This window comes from Homalodisca vitripennis, chromosome 4 (genome assembly GCF_021130785.1).
Source record: "Homalodisca vitripennis isolate AUS2020 chromosome 4, UT_GWSS_2.1, whole genome shotgun sequence".
Taxonomy (NCBI): Eukaryota; Metazoa; Arthropoda; class Insecta; order Hemiptera; family Cicadellidae; genus Homalodisca; species Homalodisca vitripennis.
The window spans coordinates 119,170,382-119,186,562 of record NC_060210.1 but is presented as its reverse complement, the minus strand read 5'-3'; the positions used below and the strand labels follow the sequence as shown (position 1 = coordinate 119,186,562).

At 37.0% G+C, this 16,181-nt stretch overlaps 1 protein-coding gene across 2 annotated transcripts in view; it reads left to right on the top strand.

The window, feature by feature from the left end:
* LOC124360020 overlaps positions 1-16,181 on the top strand; it is a 32,564-nt gene that overhangs the window by 13,570 nt on the left and 2,813 nt on the right. For both annotated transcript variants that reach the window (XM_046813248.1, XM_046813249.1), the window contains 8 exons: positions 78-331; positions 1,352-1,447; positions 2,217-2,357; positions 3,484-3,854; positions 5,975-6,209; positions 6,861-7,019; positions 7,274-7,393; positions 14,331-14,429. In XM_046813248.1, the coding sequence (XP_046669204.1) occupies positions 78-331; positions 1,352-1,447; positions 2,217-2,357; positions 3,484-3,854; positions 5,975-6,209; positions 6,861-7,019; positions 7,274-7,393; positions 14,331-14,429 (1,475 nt within the window). The remainder of the gene's footprint in view (positions 1-77; positions 332-1,351; positions 1,448-2,216; positions 2,358-3,483; positions 3,855-5,974; positions 6,210-6,860; positions 7,020-7,273; positions 7,394-14,330; positions 14,430-16,181) is intronic.

The following is a 16,181-nucleotide window of genomic DNA, read 5'->3' as shown; positions in this document are numbered from 1 at the left end:
TAGTATAAAAACTGTTACTCATCAGTATCAAGTAATTTGGAAATACATGGAGATGAGTAAACACCCTTGTATTTCAGGCCCACAGAGAAATATGGTGGGACAGCCAAACTGGCACGCCAGAATGCTCCACGAGGCTCCGTCGAAGACGTCTCTGGTTAAGAGGTTCCTAAGATCCATCCCCACGAGGAAGCCATACAAGGAGAAGAAGCCTAGTATCAAGCGAAGCCTGTACATCCCGGGAGTGAAGCCTGACTCAGGGCTAACGGAGAAGCTGCTGGGAGAGCTGGAGTTGGAGTTGAGGCGAGGACAGGTGGTCCATAGTGATGTAGAGGTCAGTGTAGAAACATAGCTATCTATTCTGTCTGGTGGTCTCGTGAGAGGGGACACTCCACTTGCTTGCTAGAGTTCCCTCAAACTTGTCACTTCCGTAAGATCAGTAAGACTTTCCGGCAAATCTTTTGAACTAAAACTTCTTTATTATTGTTTACAATGTAAACTGCATAAAAATTGTCAGTACATAAAATTACTATAACTACATAAAATACTTTAAATCTAAAAGTTTTTATCTATTAAAAAACTATTGATGATGTAGTATTCTTTTAGAATTAGAACTTATTCCTAAAAGAGTTTAGATTAGTGGCCTCTTTGAACCTTGCAAGCAAGTTGTTAAAAAGCTAGTTGCAGGAATAAAACATATGTTTTTCAAAGAAAGATGTCCTATGTTTTAGAAGGGCCAAGGAATTATTATCTCGTAGGTTATAAGTTTTTGTTTTATTGGAAACAAGTCTTTATTTTAAAGGCAAATGTCAAGCATTTCAGAATGTATATACTAGAAGTAAGTAAATTATTTTCTCTAAAAACACCTTTACATGATTGAGATTGGTGGAGTCCAAAAATGACATGTATGGCTCTCTTTTGAAGAACGAATAGGGATTTAGTTTTGGAGGATTCATAACCCCAAATGATTAATCCATAATTCAAGTAAGTATAGAAGCAAACATAATATGCTATTATCAACATTACTATTTGCAAACGAGGCAAACCTGCGCAAGAGAAACTTTTTTTCTTTTAATGGCTACTGAAACAAAGTATCATCACTCTGTTTAATTTGATGGATAGGATGACACAAATTCTTTGAAGCTAGAAATTGTTAAATGGATGAGATAGTCATGAGTCTGAAATGTACAGACATCTGTAACCTCCCATGCAGACCGAAAGGTGTCATATTGGAGGCATAAAAGTTTGAAAAATCATGTTATCATTTCTATTCTATCATGTGATTTAAATTACATACAGTTTTATGTATGTGAGTTTCAAACAATTCCTACATGATCAATGTTCTGTCCGATAGGGAGAGGAGGATGCTGAGGATGAGACAGTGACAGCAGTAATGGAGGCAGCTCTAGTTGATTCAGTGTTTATGGACAAGCAGGAGAGGATATACAAGGTGAGTTGACAAATCTATCATAATTGTAAAAGTGTTTGAAAGTCTTGTTAGGGATCTAATTCAGGAACATTTTTTAAATCAAGGAGTATGGTGTGTTTTGTACAATCTGAAGTAAAATGAGAGAAATTACCTCCCAATCGCTTCAACTAAGTAATTTTAAATTTAATTCCAATTTTCATTCTTCAGTCTTTAACTCAGTCATTTTCTTTATAGTATTGTGTAAATACCTGTTATTTTTAAAGTATGAGTGGGAACAAAATACAAATCTTTAAATTTAATTTTGTCTTTAATAAGACAATTTAAAAATTAACAAAAAAGTAATAAAATGGTACTGTGTTGCTTCTGTATGTATGCAATTAAAGTTAGTGCCAATTTTTTTTTTCTTTATTTTTACTTGAGTCATTATGAGAACAAAGTACCATAATCTTTCTTTCTGTTCAAATGTTGTCTCCAAGAAATTGATGACAGAATATGTTAGCCAATGTTAGCTTAATTGAAATGAGGAGCAGTTGAGTGAAGTTCCTAATGCCCCATAATTAGTGACATTTCTGGACCATCCAGTAGAGGAATTTTGTCAACAAAGTGTTTGAAACTATACAATAGTGGGTTTGAAAAGGGAAATTTAAAGTAACAGATAAGACTCTTGTCTTAACAAACTTGTTTCTAAACATGAAAAGATTAAGTTTCTCATAGATTTAGATCGTGTTGCTTATTTGTTGAATAGATTGAGGATAGCAAGATTGTGCCCCTAAGTAACCCTCTGTTACAGGTGTATCGAGTGGCCAGCACAGAGGGTGAGCCGTTGTTGGCCGTTCTGACTGACATGGCTCTCTACATGACAGGCCTGGGCTTGGACCAGCAGTACATCAGGCGACACCACATATGCTATCATACCCTGGACACTATTGTGGTGAGCTTATCTAGATTTAACATTCTGGGCTCATTAGGAAGATTCTTTGGTGTTTGTGCAGCGTAACGTTTAGTGACAGTCACAACTTAAGGTTTTGTTTTTCGTGTTAGTCCAGGACGCACTTGTGTCATTTTAATTACAGTGCAACCTTGTTAAGTCGGACTCCTTTATATCAGATCTCGGGGTAACCTGGATCAGAGAAATTTAAAATTAGCTTCTTGTCATCGACCCAGACTGCTGAGCATGGGACGGATGTTTTTTATCAGTACACTGTTTGTATAAATCAACAATTACATGTATTGCGATTTCTTGTGATAACAATGCCAATAACAGAGAGGTTACTGACGAAAACAATACTAAAAATATCATTATAAGCCAAGCATAAGTAGCATTACACATGGTTTATTTCGAGCAACAAGAAGATTCAAGATCGGCCAAGTTGATCATGTCGAAAAGGATGTGTGCCCACACAGCACGGAAACAGCATTCAAAGCTGACACAACTCAAATTAACAAAATTCATTCAGAAAAATTAAACTGTACATACTGTATTATACTTTATCATGATGTGTACTTTAAGTGTTATCTTCAATAAAAAATATTGTATTGTTTGTACATGTGGTTTTTTATTTCTGTTTAACCCGGATTTTTGCTATGTTGGATTGGCTGCGGTCCCGGCTAGTCCGACTTAATGAGGTTGCAATCATACTTCAAGTCAATTTTATTATGCTTTTTTAACGATATACAGTGTGGCCTCTAACTGGCTTTTTTTTATTAAACGAAATATTTAAAAAATCCAAGAATAAAAAAGTGTTGCAATTACTTTTACTGTAAAATATAATAAAAAAAATCAGGATATTCCATAAGAAAAACCAAACTGTAGAACAAAGTAAACCTCCATTTCCACTCTGTATAACATGTAAAATAACCTCAACTTGTTACACACTGTGTTTATGTAAGTACTGTGTCCATACAAATACTCAGTCAACTTGTGGTACAAATGCAATTCCAAATTTAAATATTTCCTGTGATTTAAAGTTGGATATTTTATAACTTTCATGGAGTTATCATAGTGTATCAACAAGGATGCAACAATGAAGGTGTGCATTGTTGTGATGATTCTACAGATCGGACCAGAATACCAGACCGTGATGCTGGTGACGGTGGACCACAGTGTGACAGTGACTGTGATCTCAGCACTCGGGCGAGCGTTGGTCACACACATGGTGACACACCTGGCCTTGGCCGTGTATCGGCGGGCCCGCAGCCACCTATCAGTTTGTCAGCTGTCACTCAGCACCATGCAGTCGCTGTACCGAGCACTGCTCGCTCACACCTCTGTCTCCAGTGACGAGCAACTCCACTACTACCGCTACATTCGTGTAGAGGACAGCTACATCGCTGGGCCCTGCGGTCCTCTCGGACCCTCCAAGTGCGGTCATCTCATGTACCGACCTCACAACCACTCTCCCTGGCTGCCTGGCTATATTGTGCTCAGGTGTTTATCACTTTAATAACTTTAACACCTTATAGAGATTATACAAAAATCCATAGTATATGGAGAACAAGGGTGAAAATTATATAATAGCAGTATTGTCAAGTCCAAAGATAAATACTTATTCAGCGAAGATTTATCTGAATAAGTAACAATTTTTGAAAAGTTTGATTCTATCTCATTAAATAAGTGGCAGTAGTCGGATTTAATTAAGTCTGCTGGGATTTGAACCCAGATCTTTTATTTGCTGACCAAACCTACTTCAAATACACCACAGTGCCTCACTTTTTGCGATTCACTTATTTTGTATTTCACCACTCATGTATTCATATAAATGTATTAAGATGTAATCATAGACTAAATACCTGTCAAACGATCTTTATTCAATCGTTACATTTGTATAAGTAGCAATAGCCGAATTTAATTTCAATAAAATTGATATACAAAAAGTACTTGCTCCACTAGGACTCAAACCTGAATATCTCACTTGCAAGGCTAGCTTCATACCACTACTCACACAGCCCTCACAGTTTGTAAATCACTCTTTATTGTATTACATAAAATGTAGAAAAAGCTTTAAGTTAATATACTCAAATATTTCTAATGTTCCATTTTGGGCCCAAATTCGTGGTCATCATCATCATCATCATCGTCAGACGTTTCCGTTCTCACGGGTCGTCGTACACAGCCTCCTCCACTTTAGTCTATCGTTCCAGGTCTCCTCTTCATCCACCTGTATTTTCTGTAGTCCCCTTCTCTCTATGTCTTTCCACACTTGGTCCTCCCATCTTCCTCTCGGTCTTCCTCTTGGTCTTCTTCCTCCTTCCTCCTTCTCCAGTGCTATTCTAGGCATTCTATTATCTCCCATCCTCTTCACATGCCCCATCCACTGTATTCTTCTTCCTTCCATTGTCTCTTGCAGTGAAACTACCTTCAATCTTTCCCTAGTTATTTCGTTCCTTATTCTATCTCTTCTTGTAGTCTTCTCTATCCCTCTTAAAAATCTCATTTCTGCAGCTTGCAATCTGCTTAAATCATTTTTAGTCCACGTCCACGTCTCTGCTCCATATAATAAAATTGGTTGGAAATAAGATTTATACATCAATACTTTTGATTCTTTCCCAATGTTCCAACTCCACACAATCTTCTTTACCATATTGAAAAACTTTCCACTCTTCCATATTCTGTTTCCTATCTCTTCTCTTATTGTGCCCCTATCTGTTATGATACTTCCTAAATAACAGAATTCCTTCACCTTTTCAAGTCTTTTTCCTTCAACTAACACGTCTTTGTTATTTCCATCCCTTCTCTCTACTTTCATTACTTTACATTTTTGTATGTTCATCTCTAAACCATATTTCTTCGCCACTTTTGCCCATTTGTTTAACTCTCGTTCTAACTCTTCTTCCCTATTTTCCCATATCATTATGTCATCCGCATATGCTATTGTCTTAAGTTCTTCTGCTCCTCTGTTTCCTTGTACTTCTAGAATAATTTCATCCATTATAATATTGAAAAGGAAAGGTGACAATATGCTTCCCTGCCTTACTCCTCTCTCTGTTTTAAAAGTATCTGTATATTTTTCTTCAATTCTTACCCTGTTTTTACATATGCCGTACAGGTTCTTTATTCTTTCTACTATTCCCTCACGCAATCCTCTCTTTCTCATACTCTCCCATATCCTTTCTCTCAGTACCTTATCATATGCCTTCTGTAGGTCTATAAACGCTACCATTGTATCTTTTCCGTATTCCCACCTCTTTTCTAACACTTGTCTCATCACAAAAATAGCATCCACCGTTGACCTACCTTTCCTAAAACCACATTGCTCCTCTCTTCCTGTTTCTTCCAGTACTGGTCTAATTTTCTGCAACAGTATTTTTTCATAAATTTTTTGTGTATGGCACAACAAAGTTATTCCCCTGTAATTCTCGCATTTTTGCTTATTGCCTTTCTTAAAAATCGGCACTATTATTCCCATTTTCCAGTCTTCTGGTATCTTCTTTTACCAGAAGAAGATGGTATTTTATTTTACTTTTCGTGGTATTTTATTTAATGACATGTGTAAATTACAGTAAGGCAACCAATTGTCTAACCAATAATTTCCATTCCTCTTGTCCCAGGGGTGGTGTGTTATACGTGTTCAGCGATGTGCACCAGCTCACACCACGCCACGTCTTGTCATTCCACCGAGGTTATTTTGGTGGTTGTCGACGTGTGTTCAATGCCAACAGACCTCACACGTTTGAAGTGCTTCCGTTTAGTCAGAGCGGGCTGTACGGCACCTTCCAATTCGCAGCGGCTGATGACTACGAGTCATCTGACTGGTTACAGGCGTTCATACAGACTTCGGCCACTGTGAGTATGATTCTGGATAGATTAATTCTTGTCTACTTTAGTTTAACCCTTTGGGATTGGCATTAAATTTTTATGATTGCCCTCTCAAATCGCCCGGCCACAACAGTAGCCATGGCTGTTCTTTGCATCAGGTCATTAATTGATGACCACGTCCTGTTCCTCAGCTCGGCAGAACACACCTAGTGGCCCTTGCTGTTTTGCCGTTCAGCTCGTCACGTCACTATGTGTGGCTCACTATACTGCACGGTTATAATATTCAATCCTTATCCAGTTGTAGCTGAAAAGTACTTCAATTTCTCAGCCAAATAAATAACTAAATTAATATTTATCTACTTGCAGCACATTTCACAGTAAATATCATTCAGAATGGTTTTTTATCCAAGTGTCAGTATCACTGTAATGTATCCTATCAATGTATTAAAATACTAGTGCTGATGAAGCTCAAAATATGGAAACGAGTTTATATTCTTTCAGTACTTAAGACTGACTGTATTTTTTTGCTGCAAATAAAGACACTTTTAAAACAGATATACCTATAATTCCATATTACTTGGATCGTTTTATAAGCAACTAATAAATAATCAACTGATAGTAAACTACAACGCTACAATGTGTCTAGTAGTTACTAAATTTCCACTGTTTATTGCCCAGATGTCACAAAGCCCAACCAGTGAGGAACCTGTGGTGGGCTGTGGTCTTCTTCTTACCACTCGTCACCTGCTCACGTTGGACTTCCCAGACACAGTTCTGTCCTGCATCAGGCTCCAGGACATTTCCATCATCCGGACTGCCACAACGTGCTGCGTGCTGGTAGGTTCATAACATTTTTACTCCTGTTTTGGTAAACAATACTTGATTTTTTCTTAAATGAAGAAAAATATTGTGTGCATTGCCAGGCTTAAGCCTAATTATTATAACAGAATGATCAAAACTTGTTGTTGATTGGATTTTCTAAATTAAAAGAAGTCCAAATCATTATTCCTTTATTTGTAACAAGGCCAACTGATAAAAAAGCCTTGTGTTCAGTGTCACTAATTGTAACCAGATATCCTGTATGTGTGTAGGAGACCACCTGTCGAGAGGTCCAGCAGAGTGGTGGAGACTGGATACTGTACTTCCTGACCCAGCAAGCCATATCGGAGTTCTTGGACTCTCTCTACACCTTGAGGCCACAACTCAAACAGGTAAATGGTTTACCAAGTTTATTGTTGACTTACTGTACAAATATGAGAGAGGTCCAGCACAGTGGTCCCCAGGGACAGGATACTGTACGTCCTGATCCACTTGTGGTACAATGTGATATAAAAACATTAAATAATTGTAAGTAAAACACTACACAAAACCTTTAAAATATTTTATATCAAACTTGTATGTTTTTATTTGCAAAACTCTGTTCAGATTTGAGTTCTGTACCTACAGATGTGGTACACTGCACTTAAAAATCCATTAAATCGTTTTAAAACTATTCATAAGGAATTTATTAAAATCGTTTAGTAAAGAATTATGGTTATCTTACAATTATTGTTTAAAAAAAAAAGTATAAATAAATTGTATAGTACTTTTTTGATTACTCAAAATTACAACATGTACTGCTTTATTTTATATTTGGGAATATCAGTATGTTTTATTCTTTAATAGATTCACTGCGGATGACAAAATTACCGGCGACAGAAAATGCTGGAATTTTTTTGTTTTTTACTTACCCAAAACGGAGTCAGGATAGCCAAAAGGGTTGTCCAAGGTATCCCGGAAGCTTCGTTGGCCGGAACGGGTGATGTCATGTCCGTGCCGAGTCTGCTTGTCATCCGCACCGGGTGCTGATCCCCGTATTGTATGTGCTCGCAGCGCACTAGGTTTCGGCACAAACACTCGTGAATTACATGTATATAGTACATGAATAGCACGTAGATAGTACATCAATTACACGTTCGGGGTGATCAGGGGTATCAACTCTTTAATAATGCAGACATCTCAAAATGCCAAGAAATCAATCTCGAGACATGTACTCCTTGTACATAGGGAAATTCAACAACCGATGAGTTTCCAATAGTCGTTCAATCGATTTAGTCTGACGTTGCCAGTCAACAGTAGAAGGCCTACGAATTTTCTTAGTTCGGCCATCACTAAGTCCTTCCATTTGGTTATGCGAGACGCGGGAGTAGTGATGGGACCACAAAATAGTTCCAGGGTATACAGGTTGGTTTGTCTAATGATATTCTCTAAAAACAAGGTGTCAAGAAAGAGATATAGTATATACAGTCAATTGGTTTATTGTCACCTGGAATGGGAACGAGCAAGCCAGGTTGACCAGTGATCGGCATGTCACTTAAACCAGTCATGTCGCTGGCCGTACCGGCCCACTGGGGGTGGGGGACGCTGCCTTTACCGTCCCTAGAACTGTTCGAACTTGACTCATTGTCTTCATCAGATGAAAAATCTCATCTCGACAACAGGAATATTGAGGAGATTACGTCTTTGGAAAGGAACGAGTCGTTGAACAAAAAAAGAGTACTTGGTTCTACCACAAGATCAAAGAACAACAAAAATATCAAGAGTTCTGGTTTGGATTCGACAAATAGAGCAATTGGAACGGAACGGTTCACAGAAAAGAGTAGCAATGTAGATGACGGCGGAAAGGTAGCTTCCAGTCAGACATCTTTAAATGGCGAACTTGTTTCTATGGTTCAACATGAACATAGCGTCGGGACGAATTCGGACGATGTCGATGTGTCAAGCGACTGTAGTGATTTTTACGGTTTTGACGAAATCCCAAATTCGGGTAATGATCAAGCAGGAAAATGGATAACTGTAATAGATAAAAAGAAAAAGAGTTTTGCATCTGTAGTGAAGGAGGTAGGAACTCGTGTAAATGCCGGTGAGGAAATTGACAGAGTTAGGCCTAACCTAAACAAATTCAAACGTAGGTCAAACAAAATTTTGGTTGGCACGGGTGAAACAAATCTCATTCAGGGAACAAAAATGGCTTGGTTTCACCTTGGAAAGGTAAAAAGTGGAACTTCTGAAGAGGAGGAATTTCATAAAAACAAGCTTCCCAGGTACAGGTTTCATTGTGGAAAAAATGGAGTGTAAGGGAGTGAATGAAAGCTTCAAGATTGGAGTGGATTTTACAATGAAGGATAAAGTCACAGACATTTCACTCTGGCCCAAAAATGTAACGTTAAAACGTTTTTTGTTCAAGAGGAGAGAAACACCACCACAAAGGTAGAACAAACCCAATTTTACCAAGCTAAGACGAATGACCTTAAAATAGTATTTATCAATATTAGGTCAGTTTTTAATAAGGTTGAAGCACTGGAATCATTCTTGGATAACGAAGGACCAGATTTTATTTGCTTAGTGGAAACATGGTTAAATAAGGATAAAAATAAATACTTTAAGATAAACAATTATTGTAAAATAGCTGAGAAATATAGAGGGAATACTATTGGTGGCTGTGTTGCAATATATGCTTAAATAGGTAGCCTAAACAAGCTTTAATAAGTTGCAGACTTTAGCAGTGGAAAACGTGTTTTAATGTTGTGGCCTCCTCATATCTTGTAATGGTAATAGGCCTAGATTCGAATTTATTTTAATAGTTTTATATATTAAGAGATAACTTTTGTGAATTTATTGAACTTTTGGAAGATTCTCTAAGCATGATAAAAAATACTTATTGTGATCTGCCGCTGGTATTATGTGGTGACTTTAACATTGAAAATTTAAAAGAAACTTGGGCCAAAGAATGTTTTTACGATGTCTTAGAGTCATACAACCTTCATGTAACACTTAGAACATCTACAAGAGTTACGGAGAAGACTAACAGTCAACTAGATTATTTCATAACTGATTTACAATCAAACTCATACTATACTGTAACTTTACCACCGTTGTTATCAGATCATAGTTTTTTATCCTTCAAAATGAACATAGGTGCAAATAATATTATAAAGAGGAGAATCGAAAGAAGGAAAATAAATAAATCAAACTTGGCACTGTTTGAATATTTACTGACGACCCAGAATTGGCTGGTAAACCTAGACCATATTGATCTACAACAAAACGTAGATAAATTGTTTTATGAGTTTTATTCAACTTTCTTGTACATATTTGATATTTGTTTTCCTAAGATGATTTTTAGTATTAAGGACGAGTCACATGGACTGGGTCGATGAAGAAGTTATTATATCCCAGACAAATCTAAAGGATCTGTATTGGCACACTAGGGATAATCCTAGTCACATTGTTAAGTTACAATACGCAAGAGCTAAAAGCCAACATGCCAACTTACTATGTCAAGTTAAAAAACAATTTTACAGGTTGAAGATAAGCAATGCAAAAAATATTTGCAAAGAGTCTTGGGACATTGTTAAACACTTAACATGTAATGAAAATGTAAATAGTTTTAATATTTATTTAAAGGATAAGGACGAGCTCATTTCTCACCCAAGCAATGTAGCAAATGTTTTTAACAATTATTTTGTTAGTGAAATTTTTAAACTAACCGGACCAACGGTGCAAGCTGATGTGAATCAAAATTCAGACCACCAACATGACTCATCTGATGAATTTATCTTGTGGCTTACAGATGAGGAAGAAGTTAAGGAAACTATACTTAAAGTTAGTTCGAAGCGTGGTGCTGGTGTGGATGAAATTCCATGTAGCATATTAAAAGTATGTAAAGATATTATTGCAAAGCCACTCACTATTATCATCAATAAGTCTTTTGAGGATGGATACTTCCCAAATGAAATTAAAACCTCCAAGGTTGTGCCTATACACAAGTGCAATGAAAGAGATCAAGTTAAGCAATATAGGCCAGTAGCTGTGCAAAGTGTATTCTCTAAAATAATTGAGATCATCTTTCTGAAAAGATTAATCCCTTACTTGGAGAGAAATCAAATTTTGAACAACCACCAGTATGGTTTCAGGAAATGTAGGTCCACAACAGATGCAATATTGGATTTGTTAATTAATTTATATGAGAATCTTGATTTAGTGGGTGAACAGTTGTGTATATTTTATGATATGACAAAGGCTTTTGATCTACTATCACATGATGTACTTCTCAAGAAACTGTTAGCTATTGGGATAAGAGGCAGGCCATTGAAGTGGATCCATAGCTACTTGAAGGACAGAAAAATGGTGGTAACTGTACGATATTCAGAAGCAGATGGTCTGACTCTACCGTTCAGAGGTCTCTCCCCCTATTAACACAGGTGTTCAAGGTTCAAATTTGGGACCCGTACTGTTTCTGCTATATGTGAATGATTTACCACAATCATTAACAGAAGGTAAGGTCTGCCTATTTGCTGATGATGTTTGTCACTGTTTTGAAGACCTGAACAAGGATTTACTAAGATGCAGAGCACAGGAAGGTCTTAATGAAATGAGCAAATGGTGTCAGGAAAATAAGCTACTGCTAAATAAAGGCAAAACTAAGGCTCTAATGTTTTACAACAGGAAAAAACCAAATAGTGCCCCTTTACTACGGCTTGAGGGAGCGAGCATAGCAGTAGATGAAAGCGTGAAATATCTTGGCTTAACCATAAGCAGTGACCTAAGGTGGCAACAACACATAGAATCCATATCAGTGAGGCTTACTGCAGTATGTTACATGGTGCGAAGGCTCCAGTTAATTATGGACGAGGATGTGCTTTTGAAGGTGTACCTTGGATGCTTTCACAGTATCATCAGCTATGGAATTATCTTCTGGGGAAACAGTTCAATGGCGCAACGAATTTTTTTGATCCAGAAACGCATCATAAGAACTATCTGCAAAGTACCCTATCTAGCTCACTGTAGGGCACTCTTTGTACAGTTAAAGGTGCTAACATTGCCAGCCATCTATATTCTTGAATCCGCAATAATGGTAAGTAAGAAGCCTGAAATATTTATAAAAAAGGACCAAGTACATCAATATGCTACAAGACAAAAGAAAAACGTTTATGTCAGCCAAGTAACATCCAGCCTAGCAAGAAGTGGCCCAAGATTCATGTTTGGGAAAATATATAATAGAATCCCAGCTGAAATCAAAGTAATTGAAGATATTTCAAAATTCAAGACAGCCTTGAAGGAATACTTAATCCAAAGACCCTATTACTCAGTAGAGGAATATTTTACTGAAGAATAGACACTACATGACATGACGACCATGGCGCAATTGCGCTACCAGTGGTAGATTATCAAGTATCAAGTAAATTATCGTCAATAACATTATCGTCTTCCTCCATTATGAGTACATACACTTACACAGTCAACAGACAGTACAGGGTCATCGAAAAATAATGCCTAGATTTTAAATAACTGTCATAAAAAAACTATTAAAGGTAATTTAAAGGTTGTAGTCTTAAAATGTGCGGAAAGAAATACATTTTTTTTTCATACCTTAGTATGTTTCAATGTGAGCACCGTTCGTTGCCCTGCAGATATCAAGTCTGTAGTCAACTTCCTGCCATATCATATCTGGCGTAACAGTTAAGATTGCAGAAGAAATTCGCTCCCGAAGATGGTCCAAATCCCGAATCTTTTCTTCGTAAACTATATTTTTTATGTACCCCCAGAAAAAGAAATCCAAAGGGGTAAGATCAGGACTTCTAGGAGGCCAAGAAATGGGGGCTGCTCTACCAATCCAACCGTTTGGGAAGCGTGCGTTTAGTGCAGCGCGTACCTCGCAATGGTAGTGAGGTGGAGCCCCATCTTGCATAAAAATGATTCGCTGTCCAGTCTGTTGTTCGATATAGTCTAATTGGGGGAACACAAACAGTTAAAGCATGTCCAGGTAAACTAGGCCTGTAATGGTTTTTTCTACAAAAAAGAAAGGTCCAATAACTTTGTCATGAAATAACGCGCACCACACATTGAGTTTGGGAGAATCACGCACATACTCGTGGATTTCGTTTGGCTGTTGCGATCCCCATACACGGCAATTGTGACGATTTACACATCCATTTATGTGAAACGTAGCTTCATCACTAAACAACACTCTCTGTAGAAAATTTGGATTATCATCAATTTCATTTAACATAAAACTTGCAAATTCAGTTCGTTTAGGGCGGTCGGTAGGTTTTATTTGCTGTTTTATCTGAATTTTATACGCATGAAGTCTTAGCCGCTTGTGCAGTACATTTTGTATTGTTGTTTTTGGAATGTTTAGTTGAAGACTTCGTCGAGCAATGGATTTTTTTGGGCTCCTAACACAAGATTGCCGGATATGCTCAACATTCTCTTCTGATGTTCTTGGTCGGCCTGGTCTAGATTTTTTGCCGACGGTCCCTGTTTCCCTAAACTGGTTAAACCATCGAACGATAGCTTTGTTATCAGGTACTGTTTGACCCGGATATGTTCTCCGAAAGAGCCGCTGTACACTGACAATTGACTTTGACTCCGCGTACCAAATCACGCACTGTGCTTTTTGTTACACGGTCAACATCGTACTGAACGGCGGTGCGTCTGTGGCCGGCTGACCTTGACGATTGCGCAGCTTGCCTGCGCATCACAAAGACAGGGAAACACAATCAGACGAACTAAAAACAAAACTTGCGTTCACCAGTTATGGCCCAGTGAAAGAATTACTCATTTAACATGAAAGGTTTTGATGTTATAATTTTATTAAATCTAGGCATTATTTTTCGATGACACTGTATAATCCACTCACACAATATCGCAAAACATACACAACAAACGAAAATGGCGAACCGGCGACAAATCGCACCAACTCACCGAAACAGGCACACCTCGCTATGAGTGTTACAGCCTTCCCAGGCAACTGCTCAGCTCACACTGAGGCAATATGAAAGCAGCTGCCGTATGCCGAGCTTGCTCGTCCACCGCCCGGCGCACCATTTTCGCATGACGAGCATGCTCGTCACCCGCAGTGAATGTGTTAAAAAGTAGTAAACTACATCTCTAACCTTACTTTTTGTTTGGTTCCTATTAATTTCTTTGTAATTCTCATGAATTGGAACTAATTGAGGCAGTTACTTTTTAATTGTGTTAAATCTTAAGTTGTAAACCTCACCATCCCCTCATCATGTATTTGTTCCTATTCACCACTGAGTTTTTATACATAATTTTCAAATCAGTCATGAGTAAATACTATTGTGGATTGTTTCGTGATTACAGGCAGTGGTAGACTCGTGGGAGTGTGAGGCACTTCTCAGCCATTGTCTGCAGACTAGTCAGCTGGTCACCACAGCCTGGGACCCCCTACTGAGGCCTTCTGTGAGTAATCTCCTTCTCTTGCTATGTCCATACTCCAGTACAGCAGTGAAAATTTAGTTTGGAAATTAAAAACACCAGGGTTTAAGCTGGGATGAAGATTTTCTTAGCAAAAATGCTAAAAGCTCTTCAGACTTTTTAGTAAAAATATTTGTCCTGTAGCACTTATTAATGTGGTTGGTGTTCAGTGGTTATTCCAATAACACTTATCGAAAAATAGTCTGAAATTCTCTATTATTTTAGCCTCTAGAACCAATGTTTACTCGAATAAAAATACTGCTGTTAAAATATTTAGGATCTCAATAATTAAAAGATGAGATATTTTGTAAAGAGGTTTGATTAAAAACAATTTAGTTACAAAATAATATTTGAAATTTATTATAAAAATATACATACAAATTAAGTCTTCTCTCAATATAAAATACAAACAAAAATAAAATAGTATAGTGGTTTTTTTTATAAAACAAGTTTTGTTTAACAGCAATTTATCTTTAGAAAACTAGTTAGGCTCTAGCGAATGAATTTCGCTAAATCTGTAGTCTGCTTCATTTTATAAACACCAATATTTAAACCTCATTGAAATGGATTTCTGCCTACTAGATGCTTAAATTAGTTAAACTTAATGTTTTGTGAATGTCTGTCATTCCAAATAAAATCTGACTATAACCTCAAAAAATCTCCAGTAAAAAAGTCAAGACAAATAATCCTTGATTATGAAACCTTCAGGGGGTATAATAATCAAGGGAAATCCTCTGAAGATTTTATAATCAAGAAAATCCTCTGAAGGTTTCATAATCAAGAGTAAAATGGTTCTCAGCCAAGGCGCACCAGCACTGTTGTCATAGCAAGAAAGCACAATTGTTCATTGAACACTACTCTCGCATTGTGTGTGACCCGCTCGCGCCATTGACTGCAAGAGGAAACCATAATAAATTAAATATTGTTTTAATATATTTAACTAATTTTTCTGCATCTCTTCTCATAGTGGTTTTGGACCTCCAATAGCAGTTTTAACAATGAATAATTAATTTACAAAATTGCAGTTAAGCAGTAAAGCGCCAGAAACCGGTACTTTTACATTCTAACAGACACAGAACTTAGTGTTTGTAAATAATTTGATTTATATATCTAGGTACAGAAATAAACAAGCTAAATTTTAATGTAACTCCCGTAATTGTAGCTTTATTAGTTATTTTGTGATCAATGTTAAAACTTGGATATCTATACTTTTTGATGCTGAATAGGCAGGTACTTTCCAACTACATGGATCGTCGGCCAGCAGGGCGTTATGGTGTCTAATATTTTATATTTATATTATTATTATATTTTTCTTTCATTGCAATTTTGCAACAGCTTTTCAAACAGCATCCCATTTTGCGAGATGACCTGAGAAAATGCAATTGCAGCTTAAACCCTGGTGAACACCATTTGTAATGTACGTTACTAGATCCTATGAACATTTAATATTTATTAGAAATATACCTGCATAAAGTAATTAAACCTGATACAACATAAGATGGATGCAAACTACTCATTTTGTTATTTATTAATATTTAAAGAACAGTAGCAATAACTATGGGACTATCCAGAACTGATTATCAAGGTAATACAGTGATGAACTTGTATACATAGTACAGCTTCATACACGAAGAGCTGACTGATTACTTTTCAATTACAAGACACTTGTTCATGTGTGAATACTAATTCAGCAACTCACAATAGGGTTGTGTTTGCTTATCACCATCCTGTCCTAAA